The sequence below is a fragment of the Pelophylax lessonae genome (assembly GCF_965119305.1).
Source record: "Pelophylax lessonae genome assembly, chromosome: 7".
Lineage (NCBI taxonomy): Eukaryota > Metazoa > Chordata > Amphibia > Anura > Ranidae > Pelophylax > Pelophylax lessonae.
In genome coordinates, this window is record NC_138774.1 from 228,498,202 (window position 1) to 228,526,118 (window position 27,917).

Genomic DNA, 27,917 nt, shown 5'->3' on the forward strand with positions numbered 1-27,917 from the left:
ATCACTTCTGCTCGCAGGGTGTCAGAACTGGCTGCATTATCATGCCAGTCCCCATACCTAGTGATTCATAGGGATAAGGTAGTACTTCATCCTAAGCCATCTTTTCTTCCTAAGGTGGTTTCAGATTTTCATCTGAATGAAGATATTGTACTACCTTCCTTGTGTCCTCAGCCCAAGCATCATCGGGAACATGCGTTGCATTCCTTGGATGTGGTTCGGGCAATCTGAGTATACCTGAAAGCTACAGAATCATTCCGTAAGACGGATTCACTTTTTGTGATCACGGATGGCCCCAGAAAGGGTTTGCCTGCATCTGCTGTGACCATTGCCAAATGGATTAGACAAACGGTGGTACAGGCTTATTCTATTAAGGGTCAGAGTCCTCCGTTCCCTGTTAGGGCGCACTCCACTCGAGCGCTCAGTACTTCCTGGGCCTTTCGCCATCAGGCGTCAGTGGTCCAGGTATGTAAGGCGACCACCTGGTCGTCGGTACATACCTTTACAAAATTCTATAAAATTGATGTGACGGCATCGGCGGATGCCTCATTTGGCCGCAAGGTTTTGCAGGCCGCAATTTGAGGAGACCGGTGGTCTACCTCGAGTTTTTTTCTGTTTGAAAAATTTCTTTTTTGTTGTCTCATCATTAAGGATGAGCATTGTAAACTTCTAGTTGGCACCGGTTGGGCCTTCTAGATTGGGATTTGATTTCCATTTTCCCACCCCTCATTTGTGATACTGCTCTGGGACGTCCCGAAGGTGCTGTATCACCGAGGACTACGTCTGTCAATGAGCGATAGAGAAAAATGGATTTTTGTAAAATCTTACCATAAAATCCTTTTCTCTTAGCTCATTGACAGACGTAGTCCCCGCCCCTCTGTTTTGGAGTTGGGTTGGGTTAAAATCTCTAAAGACTGCTTTTTGACATAACTGATTTGCTGAGGTAGAGAGAGAGAGGATATACCCTCTGGGACTGCCCCTAGGGTGTGGCCAGAGCATTTTAATTTCCTGTCTAGTCCTGCTCCTGTGGAGGCAACATAACCCGAAGGTGCTGTATTACCGAGGACTACGTCTGTCAATGAGCTAAGAGAAAAGGATTTTACGGTAAGATTTTACAAAAATCCATTTATTTCTGTGTTGCTACTGGAGAGTTACCTTAATTTTGTGGCTGGGGAAAAGCTGGGTCAGTGATTGAGAAACCTCTGGGAGTCCCAAACAGCAGTAAAACTCATCTGGGGTTCTAATACTCTCCCCCCCCCCCCCCCCCATTTTACCCAAAGCTAAAAATATTGGCTTCATTCACACGTGGTTGGGGGCAGTAAAACCAGGCTGCTAAGTGGTGATTTTTACTGGTTCCCAAGCGCACGCCTGAACAGTTTCATGCAGCTGCTCACAGCTGTACAAACGCTGTGGCACAAACTAAACGGCGTGTCACTTTTGGTGATGTGGCTGCCGTGGGACACAATGTAAATCTATAAGGCTGCACTGCAATGTATGATGTGGTAGTGCAGCATTTAAAAGGTTAAATCAGGCAGTGAGGAGGCAACTTGTATTGCCTCAAAGCCTGTTCATGTTTCTACAAAGTGATCCACTTCTTGCTGCATGTCCTAGCAAGCCCTTTACATATGGCAGGTCCTAAGGCAGGACACTGTGGATCATGCGTCCAGTACACAATGGGAATGTGCTGTTTTTTACCATTATCCATTGATGTCTAGCCCTGTGCACAGGAGTTACAATTCTTATGTCTGTCTTCTATTGTGCACTTGATAAATACAGCAACTAAAGCCTGACGCACCCAATTAACATTTATGGCAGATATATGGTATTGGTGATAGAAGTATAGACGTTTTTCTTTCTTCCTTTGTTCCAACTAATTACTTTATTCTATAAGCAGAAACAATTCAGCCTTTACCTTACCAGGAATAAATGCTGTTTTCTTTCCCCCATTCAAAGCCTTTAGGGGGTGTGATTTTTAGCTTGTTGCAACCAATACTGGGTTCTGCTGATGTCCTTTCCTAACACACACAATTCTTTTTCTGCACTTTAGATATCTGGAGTATAATAAGGTTCCGCATACAGATCCCACAGAATATGAATTTCAATGGGGACCAAGAGCCTTTAAAGAAACTTCCAAGATGAGAATCCTGGAATTTGTCTCCAAGGTAAAATCTCCCCCCCCCCCCCCCCACCCCCCAGCGAGTTGTAGTTTATTCCTCAGTGGAAAATATGTGACCATGTTTACATCTGTTTAAGCTTCTTTAAGTCCAATACATATCTCATTAGATTCCTGAGCACTGAGATGGAAAAATAGTAATAAGACACAGGAGCCCTTATGTGTGACGGAAAAACATTTGATTTCCTTCCTAGCATCATATGTGTTGCTACAGCAAATTGTTATAAGGACAGATTGTTTGCTGTGAGGGGCACGGACCTCTCTTTTGAGTGTCTCTTATCACATTGGCAACATGTCACTGGTAGAAACTCACTACCAGTCAGATCACTTAGGCAGGCCATACATAGATTATGCAGTTTTCTTTACTTCCACCAGGACACTCATGCGTATAGTTTATAACCTATGGTTTTCACTTTACAAAGGCTCCACAAGAGTGCTTTTTTTTTTTTTTTTTTTTTTTAAACATTAGAATTACTAATGTGATATTGAAGCTAAACTCAATGCAGAAAAAAATGAAAGTTGTGTGGCTCTAAATAGAATTGGTGACCTATGCCTTGCCTATTGTCCCAGCTTATTACCTGTACATCAAGTCTGTTGTAGGCACTTAATTGCTTCTTAAGGGAATGGCTCCCCTGCAAGTCTTGGATAGCAACGATATGTATTAGCTGACCATAGCTAATAAAATGGAAAACAAAATGGCTCCAGCCCACCCTGAATGTTGGTATGAGGTCATTGTATACAGAGTAAAGCCCCGTACACATGTGCCGACCGATCGGCAGTCTTTTGTCCCCGGGCTGTCCTTTCCGCTGAAAAGTGCAAAAGACTGCACACGAATTTTGTCCGCCGACTGCAGAAGTATTGTCATGTGATGGTTAACTTTCCCTGTGTTTTTTCTTTTCTGAGCATGCCCAGTCTTGCAAATCTGCTGTCTGTCGGCCGAAATCTGTACTGACTGGCGAACAATCGGCCGTTCTCGTGTCGGCATACAAAAATTTTAATGCTTGCACAACAGATTCTGTTCGGCCGAAAGTGCGCTGTCGGAAGCATCATACTAACAAGCCGAAAATCGGCCGATCGGTCGTCGGCCGAATCTTTTCGGCCGACAATCTGCACGTGTGTACGGGCCTTTAGAACCGACTTTGCACAGCACTAGCAAGAGATGGAACGGTAGAAAGGAGTAACGGGGGTTTACAGCATTCTCTAGGTACTGGGCTGTGAGATTTAGCCATGGTTCAGACTTGTGAGAGTCTTCATGTGATTTGCTCCAAATTCCTGAGCATGTCCCATGCGATGTCAGTGTGGTACAATTTAAGCCATTTGTATGCCTCTATTAGCATGAATTTTTTTCTTTTATTTTTTTTGGCTGCACCTGAATCATAGCATTGGTGATCATACCAATGCGATCCTATTCTGGCAATTGCACTGCGTTTTGCAAGCTTTTGCGGGGTGTCAATGTAATGTTTTACACCTGCAGCAGATCACATGGACGCCGTGTGGGGAAAGTACAGGATTTGCTGAGTTTCCTGCATCGCATCAGTGTAACAATGCACAATGCGTTGCTTGTAGGGTTCAAAGTATATACCAAAGACAAAAAAGTTAGTTTGGACTGAGTGAAGAGGTATTTACAACACCTGTCAGTTTTATTGCTGTCTGCCCCTGTGAGGGAGACTCAACATCTTGATTAATCTTGTTTAACATTAGCCCTGATTGAAAAAAAATTCCCAAATTTTGGGTTATTCCCAGAAAAGTAAGAGGACAAATCTTTTTAAATGGGGACACTAGTTCTAGTGACCTGGGGCCCTCAATGCATGGCTTTAATTTGCAGGGATTCCTCACTTCCTGTTTTGGGTATGGGACAGGAAGTAAAGGTAAATTTCCCAAATGGGACATTAGTGGGAAAAAAAAGACTGGTTAAAATACCCTTACCAAAATAGAAAAACAAAATTGCCCACAAGTGGGTATAGAAGAAAAAAGTGTTGAGTTCCCTTTTTACTTTCTGTCCCAAAGCCCTGACAGTTAGGAAATTCACTTTAGGAGATTTTCTTTTTTCTTTCGCACAGCTGTACTGGGCAAAAGGTGTCAACAGAGAAGCCTCAATTCTGCCTTGAGTCTTTTTTTTTTTTTTTATATAAAACATGCATATGCATGTGCTGATACAGTAAAGTGCCTGATACTTAATGTGCACATGCATGTCTACAGGGACTGCTGCTTATAATTGGTAAAAACCTACTGATAGCCCTGGAGTACTTTCACCCTGCACATAGGCTTTGGAGTGGTTATTCAGATTCCCCTTTTTTCATCATAAAAAGTTATACTGTTGCAAAACAAAACAAAAAAACTTTGGCAGTTTTTCAATGCAAAAAAAAAAATGCATTGCTTTAGAGAAATATCTTCTGTATATGATGCACAGAACTAACATTTTTAGGTATGAACTTTTTTTATAAACTGAAAGCAATGAGTGCTTGTAAAATCGACATTCCTCGACCAGAGATTTGATCATGAAGTAGCAAGATCATTTGGTAAAATACAAGAATGTTTTCTCTTACGTCCTGACAGTCGCCGCCCACTCATTAGTCTTCACTTATGGGTATTGACCTCTTATCCATAGGAGCAAGCTAGGCATACGACTTGTTATACAATTTGCATAGACACACCTGTAGGGGGCTGTCCCACTGGTCCAATACCCCCCTGCTATCAGCATTCCCAACTCAGTTTGTCTTTTGCCTAGTTAGGAGTAAGATGGGCTTCCCTTGGCTGGGGCTACAGTCTCAGCCTTTTCTTGATTTTTGTTCCTGCTAAGTCTTTTTTTTTTTTTTCTTTACACTGAGCTTTTTATTTGATCCTGCGCTTAGTTGATCTTGCGCTTAGTTAGTCGGACTTTGGAAGACTACAGCATTTGCGGAGCTGGGAATCAGACTAGTTGTACTAGAGCCTTACGGAATCCCAGCCCGCCATCGAGTGTTTAGCAGGCTTTGCCTACGCCCTGGCCTTGCAAACGACCTGTCCCTGTCCTCTGGGACAAAGCCCGGGAAGTGGCCACTTCGCAAGGATGTCTCAACTGCGGTTAGGTACGCAGCGTGTTGCTAGAGTCCTGTTTGGCTGACGGCACCCCCACCACCAGGGGTGGGAGGCTTCCCGTCGCAGAGAGGCACCCACGCCTTTGCTGGATCGGTAAGTACCTACCACCTGTCTGTGACATTGTATGTCCGGGGGTGTATGTGGGGCCTCTTTCTAGGGGATGGCAGTCTGCGTGGAGTCTGTGTTAGCCCCCTCATGTCTGTGTTTCCAGGTCCCGCTGTTCCTCCCGGTCCCTGTGGGGGCGCTGTTGTGGCCAGGCTGCACTGTGGGGGGTTGTGGGGGTCCCTGAATCCCTTGGTAGTGTTTGGTGTACCTTTTTGGGGGTGCGGGCAGGCTTGCGGTGGCCGCTATTTTGGGTGTGGGCAGGCTGCTCTGGCTTCATTATGGGCATTCAGCAGCCATTTTCCCTGTAGTGATTTGCGCCCTTCGGGCGCCATCTTGTGTGTGCAAATGTAGTTTTACATGTGCTCAGCACCCATTTTCCCGTGGCCTCCCCCATTACTTTACATTGGCAACCATTTTTCCTTGGCTCAAGTCCTATTTTGGCCTCTAGCGGTGTGACATTTCCTTTCTTCAGACAGTCGGATCCTGCTGCAAGTGTGGTAATTGTACAGCTACACTTCTGGGGGGGCTTTTTCTGCTGTTTTTCAGGGGATATTCCTTTGCTGTCAGTCATTTTCCTCTCTGGGTGGTCTCTCAGGCTAGTCCTCATTGCGGTGGGATTCGCCGCTGTCGTGGATTTAAAGGACCAGCGTCAAATAATTTTCATGGGAGTCCCAGGACAGCAAATTCCCCCCCAGCTCTGGTGGAGGGTTCAGGTACGCCTGAATCCTCTGCAATGGGCTCCCTTACTGCGGCACTTGCGACTTTAGTGTCCAAAGTGGACCTGTTGATGTCTGAGCGGGCTTCTAAGAAAAGGCCTAGGCTTTCTCATTCTTCTGATTCAGAGCTAGATATGGTTGCCATGGACAGTGTACCCCCTGAAGGGTCTCAGTCGGACGGGGAGGATGAGGAGGGGGACGATTCCCAATCACCCCCCCCCGGGACGGCCAGGGAACGCGCGGCTATATCTGCGCTTATTCGTTCTGTTAAGGAAACACTACATTTAGAGGATGAGCCCCACCCTCTGGGTAAGCGGTCTTCTTTTGGGACCCGCAGAACCCAGAAAACGGCACAAGTGTTCCCTTGTCCCGCTGAGTTTCACGAAACGGTGAACGAACAGTGGCGCAATTTAAAACGCAATTTTGTGGTGCCAAATCTGTTTCAGTAACGCTATCCTTTTGCGTCTCCTACGGATTCGCGCTGGACTGTGGCCTCTAAGGTGGATCACACAGTGTCCAGGTTGAACAAAGACACTCTAATGCCCGCGGAGGATTCTCCGGGGGTTTAGGGACCCTACAGATAGGCAGGTGGAGTCTCTTACTCGTCACTCCTATATGGTGGTGGGTTCCATTTTCCTATTTTTGCGCCTGTGATGGTCTCTCAGGCTGTGATAGTGGGCCAAGGTGCTCAGACTCACCCTTATGGCTGATTCCGCTCCTTCTGCTACTTTGGAGATGGGTGGACCAAATTATTCAGGCCAATTATACCTGTGACGCGGCCTTGGATGAGGCCCCTTTAGTCTCACGACTATCTGCTGTCGCAGTGATAATCCGTCGTATGGTGTGGATGAAGAGCTGGTCGGCTGACCAGACTTCCAGGAAGACGGCGTCTGACATCCCTTATGCGGGGAATCGCCTTTTTGGGGACTCCCTGGACGAGTTGGTTAAGGGGGTCACTGGGGGCAAAAGCACTCTGCTGCCTCAAGCACCCAAGGGTAAGTTCTTCCTTTAAACCAAAACAGGGGTCCTTTCGTGCCTTCAGGACAAGGGCAAATCCTTCAAAGGCGCTGGTGGCCAGAAGAAGCTTTGGGCGGGCAAGCCAAAAGCCGCCCACGCTGGCACGATGGCCGAGTCCGCCTCGACCTGAAGGGGCGCCCTCACCTGTTTTCAGGGGTGGGGGGACGTCTGTGTGATTTTCCCGAGCCTTGGATGTCCCGGATTCAGGACAGGTGGGTTCAGGAAATCGATCAGGGTACAAGAATTCCTATCGCATCCAGCGGACGGGTTCTTTTCCCTCAAATCTTCATTTGACCCCAGATTTTTAACAGGATCTCACCGCCCAGGGGGTGATCGTCCCGGTGCCTCATCGGGACAGATTTCAGGGTTTTTGCTCAAATCTGTTCAGTGCCCAGAAAAGAGGGCGAGGTGCGTCCGATTCTGGACTTGAAATCTCTGAACCGCTTTGTGCAGGTTCAAAGATTCCGTATGGAATCCCTTCATTCGGTTGTAGCCTCTCTGAGCTCGGGAGATTTCAATCGACCTCAAGGATGCGTATCTGCACATCCCCGTATTCGAGGGTCATCAGAGGTATCTCCGGTTCGCAGTCGAGGAGCACTATCAGTTTGTGGCGTTACCCTTCGGTCTCGCTTCGGCTCCAAGGGTGTTTACTGTTGGCTCCTGTCCTGGCCCTGTTGCATGCGCAGGGGATTGCGATCCTGGGTTATCTGGACGATCTCCTGTTAAGATAGAGTTCCAGTCAAACTCTGGATCTGTCCACCACGGTTCAGGCGCTCCAGGAGTTCGGGTGGACCATCAACTTTCAGAAGTCGACCTTGTCCCCTTCTGTTCGTCTCCCTTGGGGATGGTCCTGGATTCCGCTCATGCCAAAGTTTTTCTGCCAGGGGACAAGCTCTGGACTCTGCAGAACGAGGTCAGGTCCCTCAGGGACAACGAATCCTCATCACTCAGGACCTGCATGTGGTCCCTGAGATTGTTGGTGTCAGCCTTCGAGGCCATACCGTTTGCACAGTTCCACACACTATCTCTCCAAGCAGAGATCCTGGTCAAGTGGGACAGGCATCCTCAGTCCTTAGAAAGGAGGATATCTTTTGAGTCACCAAGTCAGAGGATTTTCTGTGGTGGCTCCAGTCTCCGGTTCTGACGGAGGGGAAATCCTTCTGGCCGTTGTTGTGGACGGTGATCACCACGGACGCCAGCCTGTCGGGCTGGGGTGGCGTTCTGGGCACTCTATCTGCCCAGGGCGTTTGGTCGGAGGAGGAGTCCTCCCTGCCGATAAATTTCTTGGAACTGCTTGCGATCAGACTATGCTTGCTCCATTGGTCGGATCATCTTCAGGGCCGCCCTGTGCGTGTGCAGACGGACAACGCAACTGCGGTGGCTTACATCAATCACCAAGGGGGCACCAGGAGTGCCCGGGTGGCCCAGGAAGTGACCAAAATTCTGTCTTGGGCCGAGACGCAGGTCCTGGGGATTTCAGTAGTTCACATTCCGGGTGTGGAGAACTGGCAGGCCGATTACCTGAGCCGCCAGACCCTGGACCAGGGGGAATGGTCCTTGCACCCGGAGGTGTTTCATATGTTGTGTGCGCGTAGGGATCCCCGGATGTGGATCTGTTCACGTCTCGTCTAAACAACAAGGTGGGAAGGTTCATGGCAAGAACGCTCGATCCTCTGGCAGACGCCTCGGTTGCGCTGGTTGTGCCTTGGAATCGGTATCGACTGATTTTATGCCTTCCCTCCGATTTCAGTTGTTCAGGTTCCTTCGAAGGTTGGTCTCGGAACCGAAGTTGGTGATTGTGGTGGCTCTGGACTGGCTGCGCCGGTCTTGGTACGCGGACATTATGCAACTGGTCGTCGAGCCTCCCTGGTGGCTCCCGTTACGAGACGATCTGCTGTCTCGGGGGCCAATCTTCCATCCTGCTTTACAGTCGCTGGCTTTAACTGTGTGGCTGTTGAAAGTCAGGTCCTGAGAGATCGGGGTCTCTCGGCGGCGGTCATTCCTAGCCTACTCAAGGCTAGGAAGGCCTCGTCCGGTAAGATTTATTACCGTACTTGGAAGGCTTATTTTGCCTGGTGTGAATCGCGGGGTTTTCATCCTCGCTCATTTTCGGTGGCGAGGGTGTTAGCCTTCCTGCAATCTGGTGTGGACCAGCGTCTTGCGCGGACCACTATTAAGGGTCAGTTGTCTGCGCTGGCAATACTTTCAGCGACCTTTGGCGTCAAACTCTTTTGATACGCACCTTTTTTATTCAAGAGGTGCGTCATCTGGCTCCCCCTATGAGAGCGCCTTTACCTCCTTGGGACCTGAATTTGGTCCTGTCCATTTTGCAACATCCTCCATTTGAGAACATCGTGGAGATTTCTCTGCCTGTGCGGTCACGGAAGGTTGCTTTTCTGGTGGCGATCACATCTGCCCGCAGAGTGTCGGAGTTGGTGGCCCTGTCCTGCTGCTCCCCTTACATAGGGTAAGGTGGTCTTCCGATCTCGCCAATCTTTCCTAAGGTGGTATCTGATTTTAATCTTAACGAGGACATTGTCTTACCTTCGCTGTGTGCAAATCCTAAACATCCTAGGGAGTTTGCCTTGCATTCCTTGGATGTGGTCTGGGCGATCAGGGTGTACCTGTCTACTGAATGCTTCAGGAAGTCTTGATTCTTTGTCCTTCCCGAGGGCCCTCGAAAGGATATGGCTGCGTCTGCGGCAACCATTTCAAAATGGATCAGACAGACGATAGTACAGGCCTATTCAATTAGGGAACGGGTGCCGCGCTTCCCTGTCAAGGCGCACTCTACCAGAGCGGTGAGTGCGTCATGGGCCTTCCAACATCAAGCATCGGTGGCCCAGGTGTGCAAGGCTGCGACTTGGTCATCCGTGCACACCTTTTCAAAATTTTACAAGCTTGATGTTTTGGCATCGGCAGATGCCTCCTTTGCCCGCAAAGTTGTGTGCGGCTGTACCTTGAAGGGGACATGGCGTTTAGTCTGTCCCCGTCTGGGGGTTGTTTTCCCCTTTGTTGATTTGCTTTCCTGGGTTCCTTTCTCTGACCTGGGTGCTGCGTTGCCTTTGTGACGGTTGCGCTTCCCTCCCCTCCCCTCCATGTCTACATTGCTTTAGGACATCCCATAAGTGAAGACTGTATGAGTGGGTGGCGACTGTCAGAGGACGTAAGAGAACTGAATTTTTGTAAAATCTTCCGTAAAATTCCTTTCTCTGAGTCCTCTGACAGTTGCCGCCCCCGCCCCTCTTTTGTGGGGTTTTTGAACTCTTTACTTGCTACAAAACTGTTGGGAATGCTGATAGCAGGGGGGTATTGGACCAGTGGGACAGCCCCCCTACAGGTGTGTGTATGCAAAATGTTTGTTTTTAACAAGTCTTATGCCAAGCTTGCTCCTATGGATAAGAGGTCAATACCCTTAATTGAAGAAGTGTATGAGTGGGCGGCGACTGTCGGAGGACTCAGAGAAAGGAATTTTACGGTAAGATTTTACAAAAATCCAGTTTTTATGCATGTTCGTTTGAATTATATAGGCACAATTGTTTTTATCTGGGGGCTGTATGTGTATTTTGTGAGTGTTTTCAGCACCTTGATTTTTTTTTTTTTTCAGAAATCGTACATCGGAGATTTACAAAAACCTGTGCATAGAAACCAATCCCCTTCTAGGTTTTATTGTCAAAGTTAACCCACTTTCTATACTGCAGGAGCTCTGCTCTAGATCAAGTACCTAGTATGTGAGCTGAGACTTGCGTGTTTGGGACCGCTGGCGACCTGTGATAAGACACCGGGAGTTGATCTGTGGATACCGCGGTGCCTGTCCACAGGCACCCACCAATTATTAGGCAGAGAGCCAAAACTACAATTTGTAAACCAGGCCATTCTGTCATTAGTGAAGGTATTGATCCTGTGTTCCTGCAATGCAGGGACTAGGATCCATGCTTTTAAAAGTAAAAGCATCTACTATACAAACACTGCTTGGGCACAATTAACCCTTTGATTGGCCTCTTTAACCCCTTCCCAGCCAGTATCATTCATACAATTACAGTGCATATCTTTAGCATGGATCACTATTGGTGTCACTGGTTCTCACAAAGTGTCATTGTCCCATTGTCCACAGCAATATTGCAGTCCTATGATAAGTTTAATAGTCACCATTTAGTAAAAAAAAAAAGTCCCATAATTTGTGGACTCTACAACTTTTACGCAAACCAATCAATATACGCTTATGGGATTTTAACCAAAAAAACATGTAGCAGAATACATATTGACCTAAATTAAAGAAAATGTAGATCACTTTTTTTATTGGATAGGTTTTGGATATGTTTTATAGCTGAAATTAAAAAAAATTCATTTTATTTTATTTTTTTTCGAGTGCAGAAAAATTAACTGCAATGGTGATCGAATACCACCACCAAACGATAGCTGTTTGTGTGGAAAAAAATGTCATCATTTAGGTAGTGTTGCATAACGGCACAAAGCTGATTGGTTACCATGCATTACTACACTAGATTCTGTGTGTACCAGTTTTAGTAAATCTGCCTCATGGTTACTATTTTCAAATGCTGTGGGTCTACATTTGATCCCTCTTTCTCTGCAACTGCCTTTTTAAATATCACTTTCAGATTGAAATGTATCCACTAAAACATCAGCACCAATTTATATACAATGCACTGCAAAACACAAGTGTCTTTTAGATTTAAGTTGGTTACACCAGCAAAGGGCAGTTTTGAGAGCTCCCTGAGTGGATATAGATTACAGTAAATAAAGCCTGTCCCTAACACTTAAGAAACTTTAAAGGGGGGGGGGGGGGGGAATAGCAAACCATTACTACACAAGCTATATTGTAACTTGAGGTAATCCAAAAAATAAAATAACCTCTTACGTCCTTTTGACAGCTCTTAATGCTTCTTCACTAATGGGTTATGCGCCATCTACAGGAATAGACTAGGCAGTGAAAATTTTTCACTCGACATGCCTATAGGGGCTGTCCCTTACGACATAACCACAGACGCACTGTGCTCTCAAATCACAGACGCACTGTGCTCTCAAATCACAGACGCACTGTGCTCTCAAATCACAGACGCACTGTGCTCTCAAATCACAGACGCACTGTGCTCTCAAATCACAGACGCACTGTGCTCTCAAATCAGACGCACTGTGCTCTCAAATCACAGACGCACTGTGCTCTCAAATCACAGACGCACTGTGCTCTCAAATCACAGACGCACTGTGCTCTCAAATCACAGACGCACTGTGCTCTCAAATCACAGACGCACTGTGCTCTCAAATCACAGACGCACTGTGCTCTCAAATCACAGACGCACTGTGCTCTCAAATCACAGACGCACTGTGCTCTCAAACCACAGACGCACTGTGCTCTCAAACCACAGACGCACTGTGCTCTCAAACCACAGACGCACTGTGCTCTCAAACCACAGACGCACTGTGCTCTCAAACCACAGACGCACTGTGCTCTCAAACCACAGACGCACTGTGCTCTCAAACCACAGACGCACTGTGCTCTCAAACCACAGACGCACTGTGCTCTCAAACCACAGACGCACTGTGCTCTCAAATCAGTGTCTTGCTGCCTAGTTAAGGAGTAGGACCTAGGTTTCCTGCTGGGACTCCGGTCTCCATTTTTTGTTTCTTTTAAAGAATGTTTATTTCTCCTTTTACTCACTTACTCACTATCGCTAGCTAGTATCAGGGGGGGGGATCCCCTTTGGTGAACTTCAAGCGACAGCCGGGCTGGGGTTTTGCAATGGATAATCTATAGATCCTTATGGTCTCCCAGTCTGGCCAACGAGCATGAGCAGGTTGTGGTTCACCCAGGCCTCGCCATGACAGAGCCCCGGTAGATGGGGGATGAGCCTATTGGCACTTTTTTTTTTCCCTGTAACCTGGGCCTAAACAGGCGGTGTTCGGCCTCTCATCAATCAAATTTAGCCAAGCGCTCACTCCGAAGGGGAAGTCCAACAAGGATGCATGAAGGAAAGAGAAGGAGGCGTAACACCTAGTGCATTACCCGTGGTCACCGTATAAAATGTTTTATTAAAATGCCAAATGCATACTCGGACGAGAAGAATGTAAATCTCATTAAAAGATTCCACCACACATGGAATGGAACACGTCCTGTAAATGAGACCGGCTTCTTCTCGGGGGTGGTAAAGAAAGGGTTTTTTGGTCCTTTTGGGCATTCCCCGGGCACACTTTGCTCCTGCCAACCTTTAAAGGGGGACTCTGGATATAACGCGGTACAGACCGTGATCGCAATTTAAAAGGGGCAGTACACTAATTTTTCCCTAATCGTCTTTCAGGACAGGCACCTTTGAGAGAACCTGGCACCTCCCTTCTCAGCAAACGCCACTCCAATCCTTTGGCTTTTAAGCTTGCTGCCTCAGTTCTGGTGTTTCCTCCAGTGGGAAGACACCATCCAGGAGCCAAAAAGCTGAACAGGCAGGGGGGGGCTGGGGCTATGTTTACAGAAGAGAGCCAGGCTCTCTCAAAGGTGGCTGCATTGCAGGGATCATGGGCCGGAGATTGGAGGACCCACTCACCTGCAAGCCATGCAGCATCACCCCAGTCCAGCTCAGGGGAGATCACGGGCTGGGGGGGGGGGGGTCCTGTTCTCCACGCTTGGTGAGAGCGGTCGGTGGAAGTGAAGTCCGGGCGACGGCTGACATGTCCAGTGGAGGCGGCACTTCCGCCGACACAACCGCGGCTTCCGGGTTGTGTAAAGCAGAGCGGGCTGGACGAATTGGCCAGTGCGTCGCAAGTTGGGGGACAGCACCTGACACTATGGCAAGCCACCCCAGGAAGATGTCTGAGGCACAGCGACTGCTCTTGGGGAAGCCAGCACCAGCCTTCCAAAGGTAAGGAACCCTGGGGTGGAGTTCCCTTGCCCCGCCCTCTTAGCGCCACAGTGTTTTGCTTTCCCTTTGTGTGGCTTCAGGGGGTGGAAGGGAGGTTTTAGTGGGGTACACTGGGATCTTTGTGGTGGTCATCCCTAGTAACACTCCCTAAAGCGGTTTGCTTTAGCTGGGGGACCGTGATGTTTAGTTTCTGTCCTTTTTTTTTTATTTGAGTAAGACCTTGGAAAAATCCAGGTCACCTCATAACTCTGGACAAAAGCACTCTGCAAGGATTGTCTAGACCAGGGCTTCACAAACTTTTTTGGGCCGAGACCCACTTCTGAATACAGTTATGTTTCGGGACCCACTTGCTTGTAATAGAATATTGTTAAGCGCTACAGAATTTGTTGGCGCTATAATAATGCATATTTTAAAGGGAGGGGGATGTTAGAGCATACAATTGGCACAACATGGAAATAAGCTTTAGGGGCATAGAATTGGCACATGGCACAAAAAAAGGCATACAATTTGCAAAGCATTGCATAGAAATGGTTACTCACTGAGTGTAGATTCTGACAGAAGTGCTGTGTCCTGCTCTTCCGTCCACCAGGCACCACACGTGATGCAAGAGCTACGGGCATGGTGCCGGAGATGCAGGGCTGTGGGTATGGTGCCGAAGATGCAGGGCTGCGGGCATGGTGCAGGGCTGCAGGCATGGTGCAGGAGATGCAGGGCTGCGGAAATGGTGCATAAGATGCAGGACTGTGGGCATGGTGCAGGGGCTGTGGGCATGGTGCAGGAGATGCAGAGCTGTGGGTATTGTGCAGGAGATGCAGGGCTGTGCGCATGGTGCAGAGACTGTGGGCACGGTGCAGGAGATGCTGAGGTCATGGTGCAGGAGATGCAGGGCTGTGGGTATTGTGCAGGGCTGAGGGCATGGTGCAGTGGATGCAGAGGCTGTGGGCATGGGGCAGGAGATGCAGGGGCTGTGGGCATGGTGCAGGGCTACGGGCATGGTGCAGGAGATAACAAGACAAAGATTTCCAAGCTCTCCTTACCGACCAATCTGCGACCAACCGAATTGACCTGTCCAACAGTACGTGTTAAAAACAGGGGTTTAGTTGCACACATTTGCAAATACATGCGTAAGCCACAGAGCCCCGTCAAGGCACCCCCTTATCTGTGGTCCTAACTCTAAATTCTGTGAGTCTCCCAACAATGGAAGCACATGCATTTAATGGACAGGTGTAGGACATATACCTGAAGGGAGCCCACCCCTTCTTAAAGGCACAGGGGCACACTGAACACCCAGCCTATAGCACAATGGCAGCAAAGATGTCAGTGCGTTGCCTGGTCAATATAATCTATAACAAAAACTGGTTACTGTCTGCAGCAAGGAGATTACCATCTCGGAGGTGAGCCAAAAGTTTCTCAGATTGGCAATAAGAATGAAGGAGAGCATAATGCACTTTCAGTTTCAGGCCCTTCCCTTAGGACTATCCTTTCTCCCCCCCCCCCCCCCCCCCCCCGCATTTTTACCAAGGTCATGGCAGAGGCCTTGGCACCCAAGCCTCTCCAAGGTATATCAGTCAATTGCATACCTAGATGACCTGCTCCCGTTTGCCTTGCCTCAAGTAAATCTCTTGACAGTTCTTGTGAGGGTGCAATTTCTGGAAAGCTTAGGGTGGCTGCTGAACCTGGAAAAATCCAGCCTGGTTTCCGACTCAAAGGATCACATTCCTGGGTTACGAACTGGATTCGACACTCCAAAGGGTTTTTCTGCCCCTAGCAAAGAGCCAGAAAATAGACAGAGCAGTCAGCCTTTTGCAAAACAATCAAGCAATATCAGTAAGGCAAGCCATGTCGATTCTGGGCTCACTCACAGCCACATTTCCAGCAGTTCGGTGGGCGGAACTTCACTTTTATCCTCTACAGCTGATTATCCTGGAGAGCTGGGACCGCCCCCAGCACTCTGGATTCTTTAATACAAATCCCAATGCTTGTAAAAGAGATCCCTGTGGTGGTTAAGGGTCTCAAATCTGTCTGAACATCGCTTGGATTCAGACCGCATCAAAAATTTTCACCATGGATGCAAGTGGCACAGGTTGGGGGGTGCATCTGGACTCAAATCTAGTACTGGGGGAGCGCAAAACAGTGTTAATTTCGTTGACTAAAACCGACTAAAACATTTTCGTTGACTAACACAATTCAGATGACTAAAACTAAAATGGCATTTTAGTCAAAAGACTATAACTAAAACTAAATCGAAATTTGCTGCCAAAAATTAACACTGGTGCATGCTCAAAGCATAAATAATAACATATTAGATTTTTCACTCCAGGACCAGCAGTAGTATATAATGAGTTTGGAAATTGTAGAGAAATGCTTAAATAATGCATTACAAATTACAATTGAACTACACCCATTCGATTATAGATGACAAAAATGAGTTTTAGTCGACTAAAATGTAGGGCGTTTTAGTCAACTAAAATATACTGGAGTTTTAGTCGACTAAATACGACTAAAACTAAAACACTTGCAGAAGACTAAAATAGGACTAAAACTAAAATGCCATTTTAGTCCTAAGACTAAAACTAAATTGAAATTTGCTGCCAAAATTAACAGTGGCGCAAAAGCGAAGCAATCCTCCAATTGGAGAGAACTGAGTGGTTGAACTGGCCCTAAAATCCTTTCAGACAGAACTACAGGGTCCAGGTCCACTCTGACAATTCCAGTGCTGGCTTATGTCAACCAACAAGGGAACAAGGAGCAGATCTTGTGGGCTGTGACAGAGAGAATCCTTCAGTGAGGCCGAAGCCCAGGTTCTCTCCTTCGGCGGTTCACTTGAAAGAACTGAACCAGTTGGCTGACTTTCCTGAGCAGGAAAATTTAAGGGACGACGAGTGGACTCTCAATTAAGAAGTATTCAGCGGCATCACTCGGAAATGGGGAATGCCGGGGATAGATCTGTTTGCCTCTTGGCAAAATGGGAAATCACAAATACTTCTTCTCCCTGAACAGATGGGATGGGGCGCTCGGGGTAGATGCCCTCGCGCAAACTTGGTCCTTCCCCCAAATGTTATGCCTTCCCCCTCCCATTTATATTATGTACACCTAGGAAAAAAAGTCCAGGCCTTTTTTTCAAGCAATCTAGTGAGCTAGCCAGAACCACCTCTGGAGGGAGTCTATTCCACATCTTCACAGCTCTTATGGTGAAGAAACCTTTCCATATTTGGAGACGGAATCTGTTTTCCTCTAGACGTAGAGAGTGCCCCCTTGTCCTCTGTGTTGACCTTGAAGTGAACAACTCAAACCCAAGTTCACTATATGGACCCCTTATGTATTTATACATGTTGATCATATCCCCCCTTAATCTCCTCTTAAGAGAATAAATTCAGTTCCTCTAATCTTTTCTCATAGCGGAGGTCCTCCATGCCTCTTATCAATTAGTTTCTTTAAAGCCTTGAATAGGCAGAGACCGGTGAGCAATCTCCTGTTCCCTAAGTGGGATCTAGCAGTGGTCCTACAAGCTCTCCTAGGAGAGCCATTCGAACCTATTACGTCTTGTGAGGTAAAATTTTTAACCCTCAAGACGGTTTGTTTTAGGGATGCACCGAAATTTCGGCCGCCGATATTTTCGGCCGAAAATGCTACTATTTCATTTCGGCCGATAGGGGGTTAAAAAAGCCGAAAATGTATGGCCGCTGATCTGTGAAAGTAGTGAGTCATTGACTTCCCTGTCCGCCGCGATCCGATGCCGGTGCCTTCATTGTAATTTACAGCTTGCTTGCTAGACCAGTGGACATCCCGGGGGAGAGGGACCCAGAATGCACAGTGACATTGTAGGAGGATCTCATTCTCCCCCGCGCCGATTGCTGCATCGCTCCACCCACCTCCTCCCTTCAGTGCCTTCACATGGTGTTTGCTGTGGAGGAAGGTAATGTTATGTGATGTTGTGCTGTGCCGGTAAAAAAAAAAAAACAGTTTCTCCCCTTTTCTACTGCATAAATGTCAGTAGTAGAACGGATTCACAGCCTAGTGCAGTGCTCACCCCCTTCTAATTGCAGTGCACGAGTTAGTCAGTGACAGTCAGTGAGTAAGTGTCAGTGAGTAAGTGTCAGTGAGTAAGTGTCAGTTAGTCTGTCAGTTAGTCAATGAGTGTCAGTGAGTGTCAGTCAGTGAGTGTCAGTCAGTGTCAGTCAGTGAGTGAGTGTCAGTGAGTGTCAGTCAGTGAGTGAGTGTCAGTCAGTGAGTGAGTGTCAGTCAGTGAGTGAGTGTCAGTCAGTGAGTGAGTGTCAGTCAGTGAGTGAGTGTCAGTCAGTCAGTGAGTGTCAGTCAGTCAGTGAGTGTCAGTCAGTCAGTGAGTGTCTGTCAGTGAGTGAGTGTCTGTCAGTGAGTGTCTGTCAGTGAGTGAGTGTCAGTGAGTGAGTGTCAGTGAGTGAGTGTCAGTGAGTGAGTGTCAGTGAGTGAGTGTCAGTGAGTGAGTGTCAGTGAGTGAGTGTCAGTGAGTGTCAGTGAGTGAGTGTCAGTCAGTCAGTGAGTGAGTGTCAGTCAGTGAGTGAGTGAGTGTCAGTCAGTGAGTGAGTGAGTGTCAGTCAGTGAGTGAGTGAGTGAGTGTCAGTCAGTCAGTGAGTGAGTGTCAGTCAGTCAGTGAGTGAGTGTCAGTCAGTCAGTGAGTGTCAGTCAGTCAGTGAGTGAGTGTCAGTGAGTGAGTGTCAGTGAGTGAGTGTCAGTGAGTGAGTGTCAGTGAGTGAGTGTCAGTCAGTCAGTGAGTGAGTGTCAGTCAGTGAGTGAGTGAGTGTCAGTCAGTGAGTGAGTGAGTGTCAGTGAGTGAGTGAGTGAGTGTCAGTGAGTGAGTGAGTGAGTGTCAGTCAGTGAGTGAGTGAGTGTCAGTCAGTGAGTGTCAGTCAGTCAGTCAGTGAGTGTCAGTCAGTCAGTCAGTGAGTGTCAGTCAGTCAGTCAGTGAGTGTCAGTCAGTCAGTCAGTGAGTGTCAGTCAGTCAGTCAGTGAGTGTCAGTCAGTCAGTCAGTGAGTGTCAGTCAGTCAGTCAGTGAGTGTCAGTCAGTCAGTCAGTGAGTGTCAGTCAGTCAGTGAGTGTCAGTCAGTCAGTGAGTGTCAGTCAGTGAGTGTCAGTGAGTCAGTCAGTCAGTGAGTGAGTGTCAGTGAGTCAGTCAGTGAGTGAGTGTCAGTGAGTGAGTGAGTGTCAGTCAGTCAGTCAGTGTCAGATAACTTATTTAAAATCATTTGGGGGAAAAAAGTCATTTTCGGTTTTCGGCCAAGGGCATCCTGAATTTTCGGTTTCGGCCCAGAATTTTCATTTCGGTGCATCCCTAGTTTTTTTTTTTTTGGTAGCAATCACTACCGCTAGGAGGGTTAGAGAACTCAAAGCTCTATTAGAGCTCCTTTGCAGATTTTTTCAGATCGCATTATTTTTAAGACCGATCTGGCTTTCTTTCCCAAGGTGGTCTCAAAATTTCATAGAGACCAAAAAATAGTTTTGCCAACTTTCTGTTCAAATTCTGCGAGGGAACAGGAAATTTTCATAAGTTAGACGTTAGAAGATGTGTCCTTTAATACATAGCTTGTACAAAGGGATTTAGGAAATCAGATTCCCGTTTTTGTTTTCTGGCACTAATAGTGGTACTAAGGCACCTAGACGTTCCTTAGCAAGATGGCTTCGGTTAGCCATTTAGCCGGGCCTACATTTCCTGTGGGAGGGCGGCCCCTATAGGTATTAGGGCACATTCCACTAGAGCTATGGCGACTTCTCAAGCGGAAAAAGCTGGTGCTACCCCAGAACAGATCTGTCGGGCTGCAACTTGGGTCCAGTCTGTAGTGTTTGGTAAATGTACCATAACTGGACAACTGTCTGCTAAAGATCAGGCTTTTGGTCGCTAAGTCCTTCAAGCGGTAGTCCCACCCTAAGAGTAAGTATTCGCTTATCCTCTCAAAGGTGCCTGTCCTGAAAGACTATTAGGGAAAAAGAGTTACTTACTGGTAATGTCTTTTCCAGTAGTCTTTCAGGACAGCACTGCTACCCACCCGAAGAAATCTGAACATAAGACAGTCAGAGGATGGAGGTTAATATGATTAATACTTGTGTCTCCACAGTGCCCGGAGGTGCTCTCAAAGAACTAAGGCAGCAAGCTGACAGGGAGATTAAAATCCAAAGGATTGGGGCAGTGTTTCCTGATGAGGGAGGAGCCAGGTTCTCTCAAAGGTGCCTGTCCTGAGAGACTACTGGAAAAGACGTTACCAGTAAATTTTATTTATTTTTTTCCTTTCTTGCAAAGTGGAGTCCCAAGGCGAAAATTTCCCCTCCGATTTATTTGTGCATCCGGATCGCCTTCTCTTGTGTCTGTCTGCAGCCTTAGAAACTCTGGTGTCAAAGGTGGACCTTGTGATGAAACCAGTATCTACCCAAAACGGCTGATATAGTCCCCACGGACAATCCCGTACCTGAGGGATCTCTGCCCTCAGTCTGATGGTGAGGAGGATGTGTCGTCCTCGGGTGCAGCGCAGAGACTAGCTCTGGTGGAAGCATTGATTCATTCAGTAAGGGAAACCTTGCACCTGGATGATGACCTCACAGTCAGGAAAGCCCATAAGTCGGGTCAGGTGTGTTTCCTTGCCCCGAGGACTTTCACGATATTGTGAATGAGCAATGGTGGCGCATTAAGCACGTGCTAGTGGTGCTCAAGCTCTTTCAGTGCAGTTACCCTTTTGCTGACTCTGTTTCAAATCGTTGGACGGTGTCACCGAAGGTGGATCACACTGTTTCCCGGTTGAACAAAGCTACTGTGGTAACGGTGGAAGACTCCCCTGGTGTTTAAGGACTCGGTGGACAGGCATATAGAATCCCTTTCCCGCCACCTGCACTTGTTGGTGGGCTCGATTCTGAAACCTGTTTTTTTGCATCCGTCCTGGTTTCTCAGACTGTTACAGAATGGGTCAAGGTGCTTTGGGGTAACTTGAATGCTGAGTCGGTTCTCCCGACTCTAATTGAGCTTGCGGATCAGATGGCCGGGCCATGGTGTACCTGTGTGATACGGCTCCTCTGGTTGCCAGGATGTCTGCGGTGGGGAACCATGGACGTCTATAGTTCAAGGCAAGTGGTTTCACAAACTATTTGTTCAGGGTACAAGATCGAATTTCGGTCTCGCCCGGCAGACAGGTTTTCAACAAATCTCTGGATCGATTGAAGGATCTCAAGGAGGCAGTGCAGGCTCTCCTGGCATAGGGAGTAATTGTCCCAGTTCCTCAGCAGGACAGGTTGAGGTTTTTATTCAAACCTATTCAGTGCCCAGAAAGGAGGGCAAGGTACGTCCAATTCTGGACCTCAAATCACTGAACTGCTTTGTGCGGGTGCAGAAGTTTCGGATGGAATCTATTTGGTCGGTGGTGGCTTCTCTGAATCAAGGGGATTGTCTGGCCTCCATCGATTTTGAAGGACTCCTATCTGCACATCCCTATCTACGCGGTTCATCAGCGGTATCTCCGTTTCGTGGTGGTGGAGGAGCACTTTCAATTTGTGGCATTACCCTTTGGTCTGGCTTCTGCTCCCAGGGTCCCGGTGCAGAAGGGGGTTTGCTATCCTCTGGTATCTGGATGATTTCCTGTTGAGGGCAAGCTCTCCTGCCACCCTGCCATTCACAGTTCGGACACTTCAGGAGTTTGGGTGGACCATCAACTTCCAGAAGTCTGCGCTGACCCTGTCAGTGCGTCTGAATTACTTGGGCATTATCTTAGACTCCTCTCAGGCAAGGGTCTTTCTCCCAGAGGAAAAACTTCAGACCTTGCAGGGCGAGAGCAGGCTACTGCTGGACAACAATCTCTCCTCCCTGCGGACGTATGATGTCCCTGGGGGTGACCTTCAAGGCGGTCCCATTTGCCCAATTTCACACAAGGCCTCCACAATCGGAGATTCTTGTCAAGTGGAACAAGGACCTGCGGTCCTTGGAAAGAATGTCAGAAGCCACCACGAGAGCTCCGCTCTCGTTAGACTGTTTAGTCGCCCGCTCTGAGCCAGGGCAGCTCCTTTCTGCCGCTGTTGTGGGCGGTGGTAACCACATATGCTAGCCTGTCGAGCTGGAGGTGGAGTGCTGGACAATCTGTGTCCAGGGTGTGTGGTCAAAGGAGGAATCGTCCTTACCAATCAATGTCCTGGAGCTCAGGGTGATTAAACTCCTGCCTGCTTCCATTGGAAGCTTCAGGTGCAATCCAACAATGCCACGCCTGTGGCTTACATCAACCATCAGGGGGGCACCAAGTGTCCGGGCGGCCAGGGAAGTGGCTGAGATTCTGACTTGGGCCGAGGCACATATTTCGGCTCTCTCCGCAGTTCACATTCCAGGTGTGGAGAACTGGCAGGCGGATTACCTGAGTCAGGTTCTGGATCAGGAGGAATGGTCCCTGCATCCAGAGGTTTTTTTTGCCTCCTGTGTGTCCGAGGGGGAACTCCGGAGGTGGATCTGTTTGAGACTCATCTGAACAACAAGGTAGAGCGGTTTGTGGCCAGGGCTCGATATCCTCTGGCCGACACCACAGACGCGTTGGTGGTGCCTTGGAGCCATTATCGGCTAATTTATGCCTTTCCTCCGATTCAACTCGTGTCCCGGTTCCTCCGCAGGTTGGTGGAGATTCTGGTAGCCCCAGACCGGCCTCGCCGATCTTGGGTAAGCAGAACTGGTAAAGATGGTTGTCGAGCCTCCCTGGCAGCTGCCTCTGCGAGAGGATCTGCTGTCTCAAGGGCCGCTCTTCCATCCTGCTTTAGTCGCTGGCTTTAACGGCGTGGCTGTTGCAGGCCAGGTGTTGAGGGACAGATCTCTCTGATTCTGGGATTCCTACCTTTTGAGAGCTAGGAAGGAAACTTCCAAGAAGATTTATCATCGCACTTGGAAAATGTATATTGCCTGGTGTGATCGCAAAAGCTGCACCCTTGCGTGTTTTTCGGTGGCGAGGGTCTTACTTCCACCGTTAGTTACTAATTCCTTGATCTGCACCTTTATTCAAGGGGTGTGTATTCTGGCTCCGCCAAGGAGATCCCCTTTGCCGCCGTGGGATCTGAATTTGGTTTTGTCTGTTCAACGACCTCCGTTTTTGAAAATAGGGAAATATCTCTGCCCTTGTAGTCTCAGAAGTTTGCCTTTCTGGTTTCTATCACATCTGCCCGCAGAGTGAGTTGGCAGCTGTCCTGCCGCTCGCCTTATCTGGTCGTTCATAGGGATAAGGTTGTTCGACCTAATCAATCCTTTCTCCCTAAGGTGGTGTCTTCTTTCCACCTTAACAAAGATATTTTGTTAAGTTCGCTCTGTGCTAAGCCCAAGCATCCCAAGGAATTTGCCTTGCATTTGCTGGATGTGGTTCGGGTGATTAGGTTTACCTGTCAGTCTTTTCGGACATCTGATTCTTTGTTTGTCCTTCCTGAGGAATCTCGCAAGGGTTCTGCAGCAACCATATCAAAATGGATCAGGCAGACCATTGTTCAGGCCTATTCATTTAAAAGGTCATGTTCCTCCTTTCCCTGTGAGGGCGCATTCTACCAGAGCGCCTCTTAGGGCTTTTCGCCATCAGGCTTCGGTTGCTCAGGTGTGTAAAGCAGCGACTTGGTCGTCTGTACACGTGACCAAATTCTATAAAGTTGACTTATTGGCATCCTCAGATGCTTCCTTTGGCTGCAAGGTTTTGCAGCCTGCTGTTTAAAGACTTGGTTTTTTCCCTCTTAAGGGGGTTGAATTTTTTTCTTTTGTGGGTAAGCTCCTGTTGGTATTGGTTGAGCTTTTTGTTGCCCAGTTGGCTACGTTTTTAACCTTGGAAATATGTTAGTTTTTGGTTGGGTTCTTCCCACCCCTCATGCCTACACTGCTTTGGGACGTCCCATTAGTGAAGAAGCATTCAGAGATGCGTTTGTCAAAGTACGTAAGAGGAAAAACTGAATTTTTGTAAAATCTTACCGTAAAATTACTTTCTCTGAGTCCTCGGACAGTCGCCACCCATTCACACAGTCTTCACTAATGGGGTATTGCTTCCTCTCCACAGGCATAAAAATTGTAAAAACTATTTAGCTACATAGTCACACCCATGGGGGCTGTCCTAGTCCAATACTCCCTGCAATAGCCATCCCAATTCAGTTTGGTCGCAAGCAGTGATAGTGTATAAAAAAAAAACCCAAAAGAGGGGCGGGGGCGGCGACTGTCGGAGGACTCTGAGAAAGGAATTTTACAAAAATTCAGTTTTCTTACGTCCTCCGACAGTCACCACCCATTCACAGTCTTCACTAATGGGGATGTCCCAAAGCAGTGTAGACATGAGGGGTGGGCAACGCAACCGCCAGAAAAGCAACACAGTACCCACATTAGAGAAAGGATCCTTGCATGCACAGAAAGGTAACCTTCTGGGTAACAAAAAAGGGCTCAACATGAGCAACAACCCGGGAACAACAACCCCAACAGCCAGGGACCCGTACAAAACCTGGGTTCCTTATGGCACTGCCGCACAGAGAACTTTGCGGCCAAAGGAGGCATCAGCCGACGTCAGAACATCAATTTTATAGAATTTGGAAAAGGTGTGCACCGACAACTTAGTCGCAGCCTTGCACACCTGGGCCACCAAGGCCTGATGCCGGAAGGCCCAGGATGCACTCATCAACCTGGTAGAGTAAGCCTTGACAGGGAAGGGGGGAACCCATTCCCGCAACGAATAGGCCTGGACAATGGTCTATCTGATCCATTTGGCAATGGTTGCCGCAGACGCAGCCGTACCCTTCCGAGGACTCTCAGGAAGTACAAAGAGAGAATCCGACTTCCAAAAGGTTTCAGTCGACAGGTAAACCCTGATCGCTCTGACAACATCCAAAGAATGCAAGGCAACCTCCTTTGGATGCTTAGGGTTCGCACAAAGCAAAGGTAAAACAATGTCCTCATTGAGGTGAAAATCCGAAACCACCTTCGGCAGGACTGATTAGGTCGCAAGACCACCTTAACCCTATGAACTACCAGGTAAGGGGAACGGCAGGATAACGCTGCCAACTCCGACACTCTGCGAGCAGAAGTGATCGCTACCAGGAATGCAACCTTAGATAGAAAGTTCCCTGATGTTTTCAAATGGGGAACGCTGCAACACGGACAGAACCAAGTTCAAGTCCCATGGAGGTAAGGGCTCCCTTCTGGGAGGAGCCAAATGACACACACCTTGGATATAGGTGCGAATCAAGGAATGAGACGCCACATGGTGCTGAAAAAGAACAGCCAGTGCAGATACCTGGCCCTTAATTGTGGCCAATGCAAGGCGCTGGTCCACACCAGACTGTAGGAATGCTAACATTCTCACCACCGAGTATGAACGAGGAGAAAAACCCTTGGACTCACACCAGGCAAAATTGGCTTTCCATGTACGGTAATAAATCTTACCAGAAGATTCTTTTCTAGCCTTGATCAAAGTAGGAATAACCTCTGAGGAGAGACCCCCTGTCTCTCAGGACCTGGCTCTCAACAGCCATGCCATTAAAGCCAGCGACTGTAAAGCAGGATGGAAGATCGGTCCCTGAGACAGTAGCTCTTCCCGTGTTGGCAGCCGCCATGGAGGCTCTACGGCCAGGTGAACGATGTCTGCGTACCAGGACCGGCGAGGCCAGTCCGGCGCTACCAGAATCAGCAGTGATTGTTCCGAGGCCAACCTGCAAAGGAACCCAGACAACTGAATCGGAGGAAAGGCATAAATCAGACGATACTGACGCCAAGGCACCACCACCGCGACCGAGGCGTCTGCCAGAGGATTGCACCTTCTTGCCACGAACCTTTCCACCTTGTGGGTTTAGCTGAGACGCGACCAGATCCACATCCGAGGATCCCCACTTCGCGCACAGCATTTGAAATACCTCTGGGTGCAGGGACCATTCCCCCTGGTCCAGGGTCTGGCGGCTCAGATAATCTGCCTGCCAATTCTCCACACCCGGAATGCACTGCTGATATCGCCGGGACATGAGTCTCGGCCAAGACAGACTACTGGTCACTTCCTGGTGCCCCCTTGGTGGTTTATGTACGCCACCGCAGTGGCATTGTCCATCTGCACCCTTACAGGGCGGCCCTGAAGCCGATCCGACCAATGAATCAAGCACAGCCTGATCGCTCTCAATTCCAGAATGTTAATCGGGAGGGAGGATTCCTCCTCTGACCAAGTGCCCTGGGCAGACAGGTTGCCCAGAACGCCACCCCAGCCCTACAGGCTGGCATCCGTGGTTAAGACCGTCCACAGAATTGGCCGGAAGGATTTTCCGTCCGACACCGCCGGGGACTGAAGCTACCACAACAGATCCTTTCTGGTTTGGAGGCTCAGACACACTCAGGTCCAAGGACTGTCCCACCTGGCCAGGATGGTAGTCTTTCCCACCTGGCCAGGATCTCCGCTTGGAGAGATCGCGTGTGAAACTGTGCAAACGGTATTGCCTCGAAGGCAGATACCATCAACCCCAGGGACCGCATACAGGTCCGGAGTGACTAGGATTTGTTGTCCCTGAGGGACCTGACCTCGTTCTGTAGGGTCTGGAGCTTGTCCTCCGGTAAGAACACCTTTGCTTGAGCAGAGTCCAGAACCATTCCCAGATACAGGAGACGAACCGAAGGCGACAAGGTCGACTTCTGAACGTTGATTGTCCAACAACTCCTGAAGCGTCTGGACCGTAGTAGACCGATCGCGCAGCAGGCTCTGACTGGCACTCTATCTTAACAGATCGTCCAGATATCCCAAGACCACAATGCCCTGTGCTCACAACAGGCCCAGAACAGGCGCTAACACTTTCGTAAAGACCCTTGGAGCCGAAGCGAGACCGAAAGGTAACACCACAAACTGGTAATGATCCTCCGCGATAGCGAATCGGAGGTATCTCTGACCCTCAAATAGGGATGTGTAGATACGCATCCTTTAGGTCTATAGAGGCCAGGAACTCCCCCGGATTCAGGGAGGCCACCACCAAGCGGAGTCATTCCATGCGGAATTTTCGAACGCGCACAAAGCGGTCCAGCGCTTTAAGTCCAGAATCGGACTCACTTTGCCCTCCCTTCTGGGCACAGTGAACAGATTGGAATAAAACCCCCGAAACCTGTCCCGATGAGGCACCGGGATGACAACCCCCCTGGGCGAGCAGATCCTGCACCGCCTGATGTAGGTCCTGTAACCGCCCTGGGGTCAAATGAAGATTTGAGGGAAAATCTGTTCACCGGCCGTGAAAGAAATTCAATCTTGTACCATGACAGAATGATTTCCTGAACCCACCTGTCCGTGATTCGGAGCAGACAAGGTTGGAGGAAACTGTGCAAACTTCCCCCCCACCCCTAAAACGGGTGAGGGCGTCCCTTCAGGCAGAGGCGGACTGAGCCGCCGTCCCAGCCTGGCCGGATTTTTGTTTGCCGAACCAGGGCTTCTTCTGTCCACCTTTTGCCCTTGATGGGTTTACCCTTGTTCTGCGCCTTGAAGGCACGAAAGGATCCTTGATTAGGTTTAAAGGAGGGGGCCTGCTTACCGCGGAAAAATTTCCCCTTAGAGTTCTGGGGCAGCAGAGTGCTCTTGCCCCCAGTGACTCCCTTAACCAATTCATCCAGGGATACCCCAAAAAAGCGAGACCCAGCATAGGGAATGTAACCCACCATCTTCCTGGATTTCTGGTCAGCCGATCAGCTCTTTAACCAGATTAAGCGACGGTTCATCCCTGCGACGCTGGACAGGCGCACTGCCAAAGGGGCCTCATTTAGAGCCGCATCGCACAAATACATGACCCCTCGCTAAATCTGATCCACCATCTCCACTGTAGTGGGAGGGGCAGAGTCAGCCACGAGGGTGCGTTTGAGCACCTTGGTCCAATCCGCCACAGCCTGAGCCTCCATTAGAGGCGAAAATAGGCTTGAGCGTGGAACCCGCCACCATGTAGGAATGTCGGGCAAGATTCCAGCCTCCTATCAGTAGGGTCCCTTAACACCGGGAGTCCTC

General features: G+C 48.7%; 1 protein-coding gene across 1 annotated transcript in view; it reads left to right on the forward strand.

Moving 5' to 3' along the window:
- LOC309561000 (non-structural maintenance of chromosomes element 3 homolog) overlaps window positions 1-27,917 on the forward strand; it is an 80,835-nt gene that overhangs the window by 49,456 nt on the left and 3,462 nt on the right. The window contains exon 9 of the mRNA XM_082264708.1: window positions 2,045-2,159. Within this exon, the coding sequence (XP_082120834.1) occupies window positions 2,045-2,159 (115 nt within the window). The remainder of the gene's footprint in view (window positions 1-2,044; window positions 2,160-27,917) is intronic.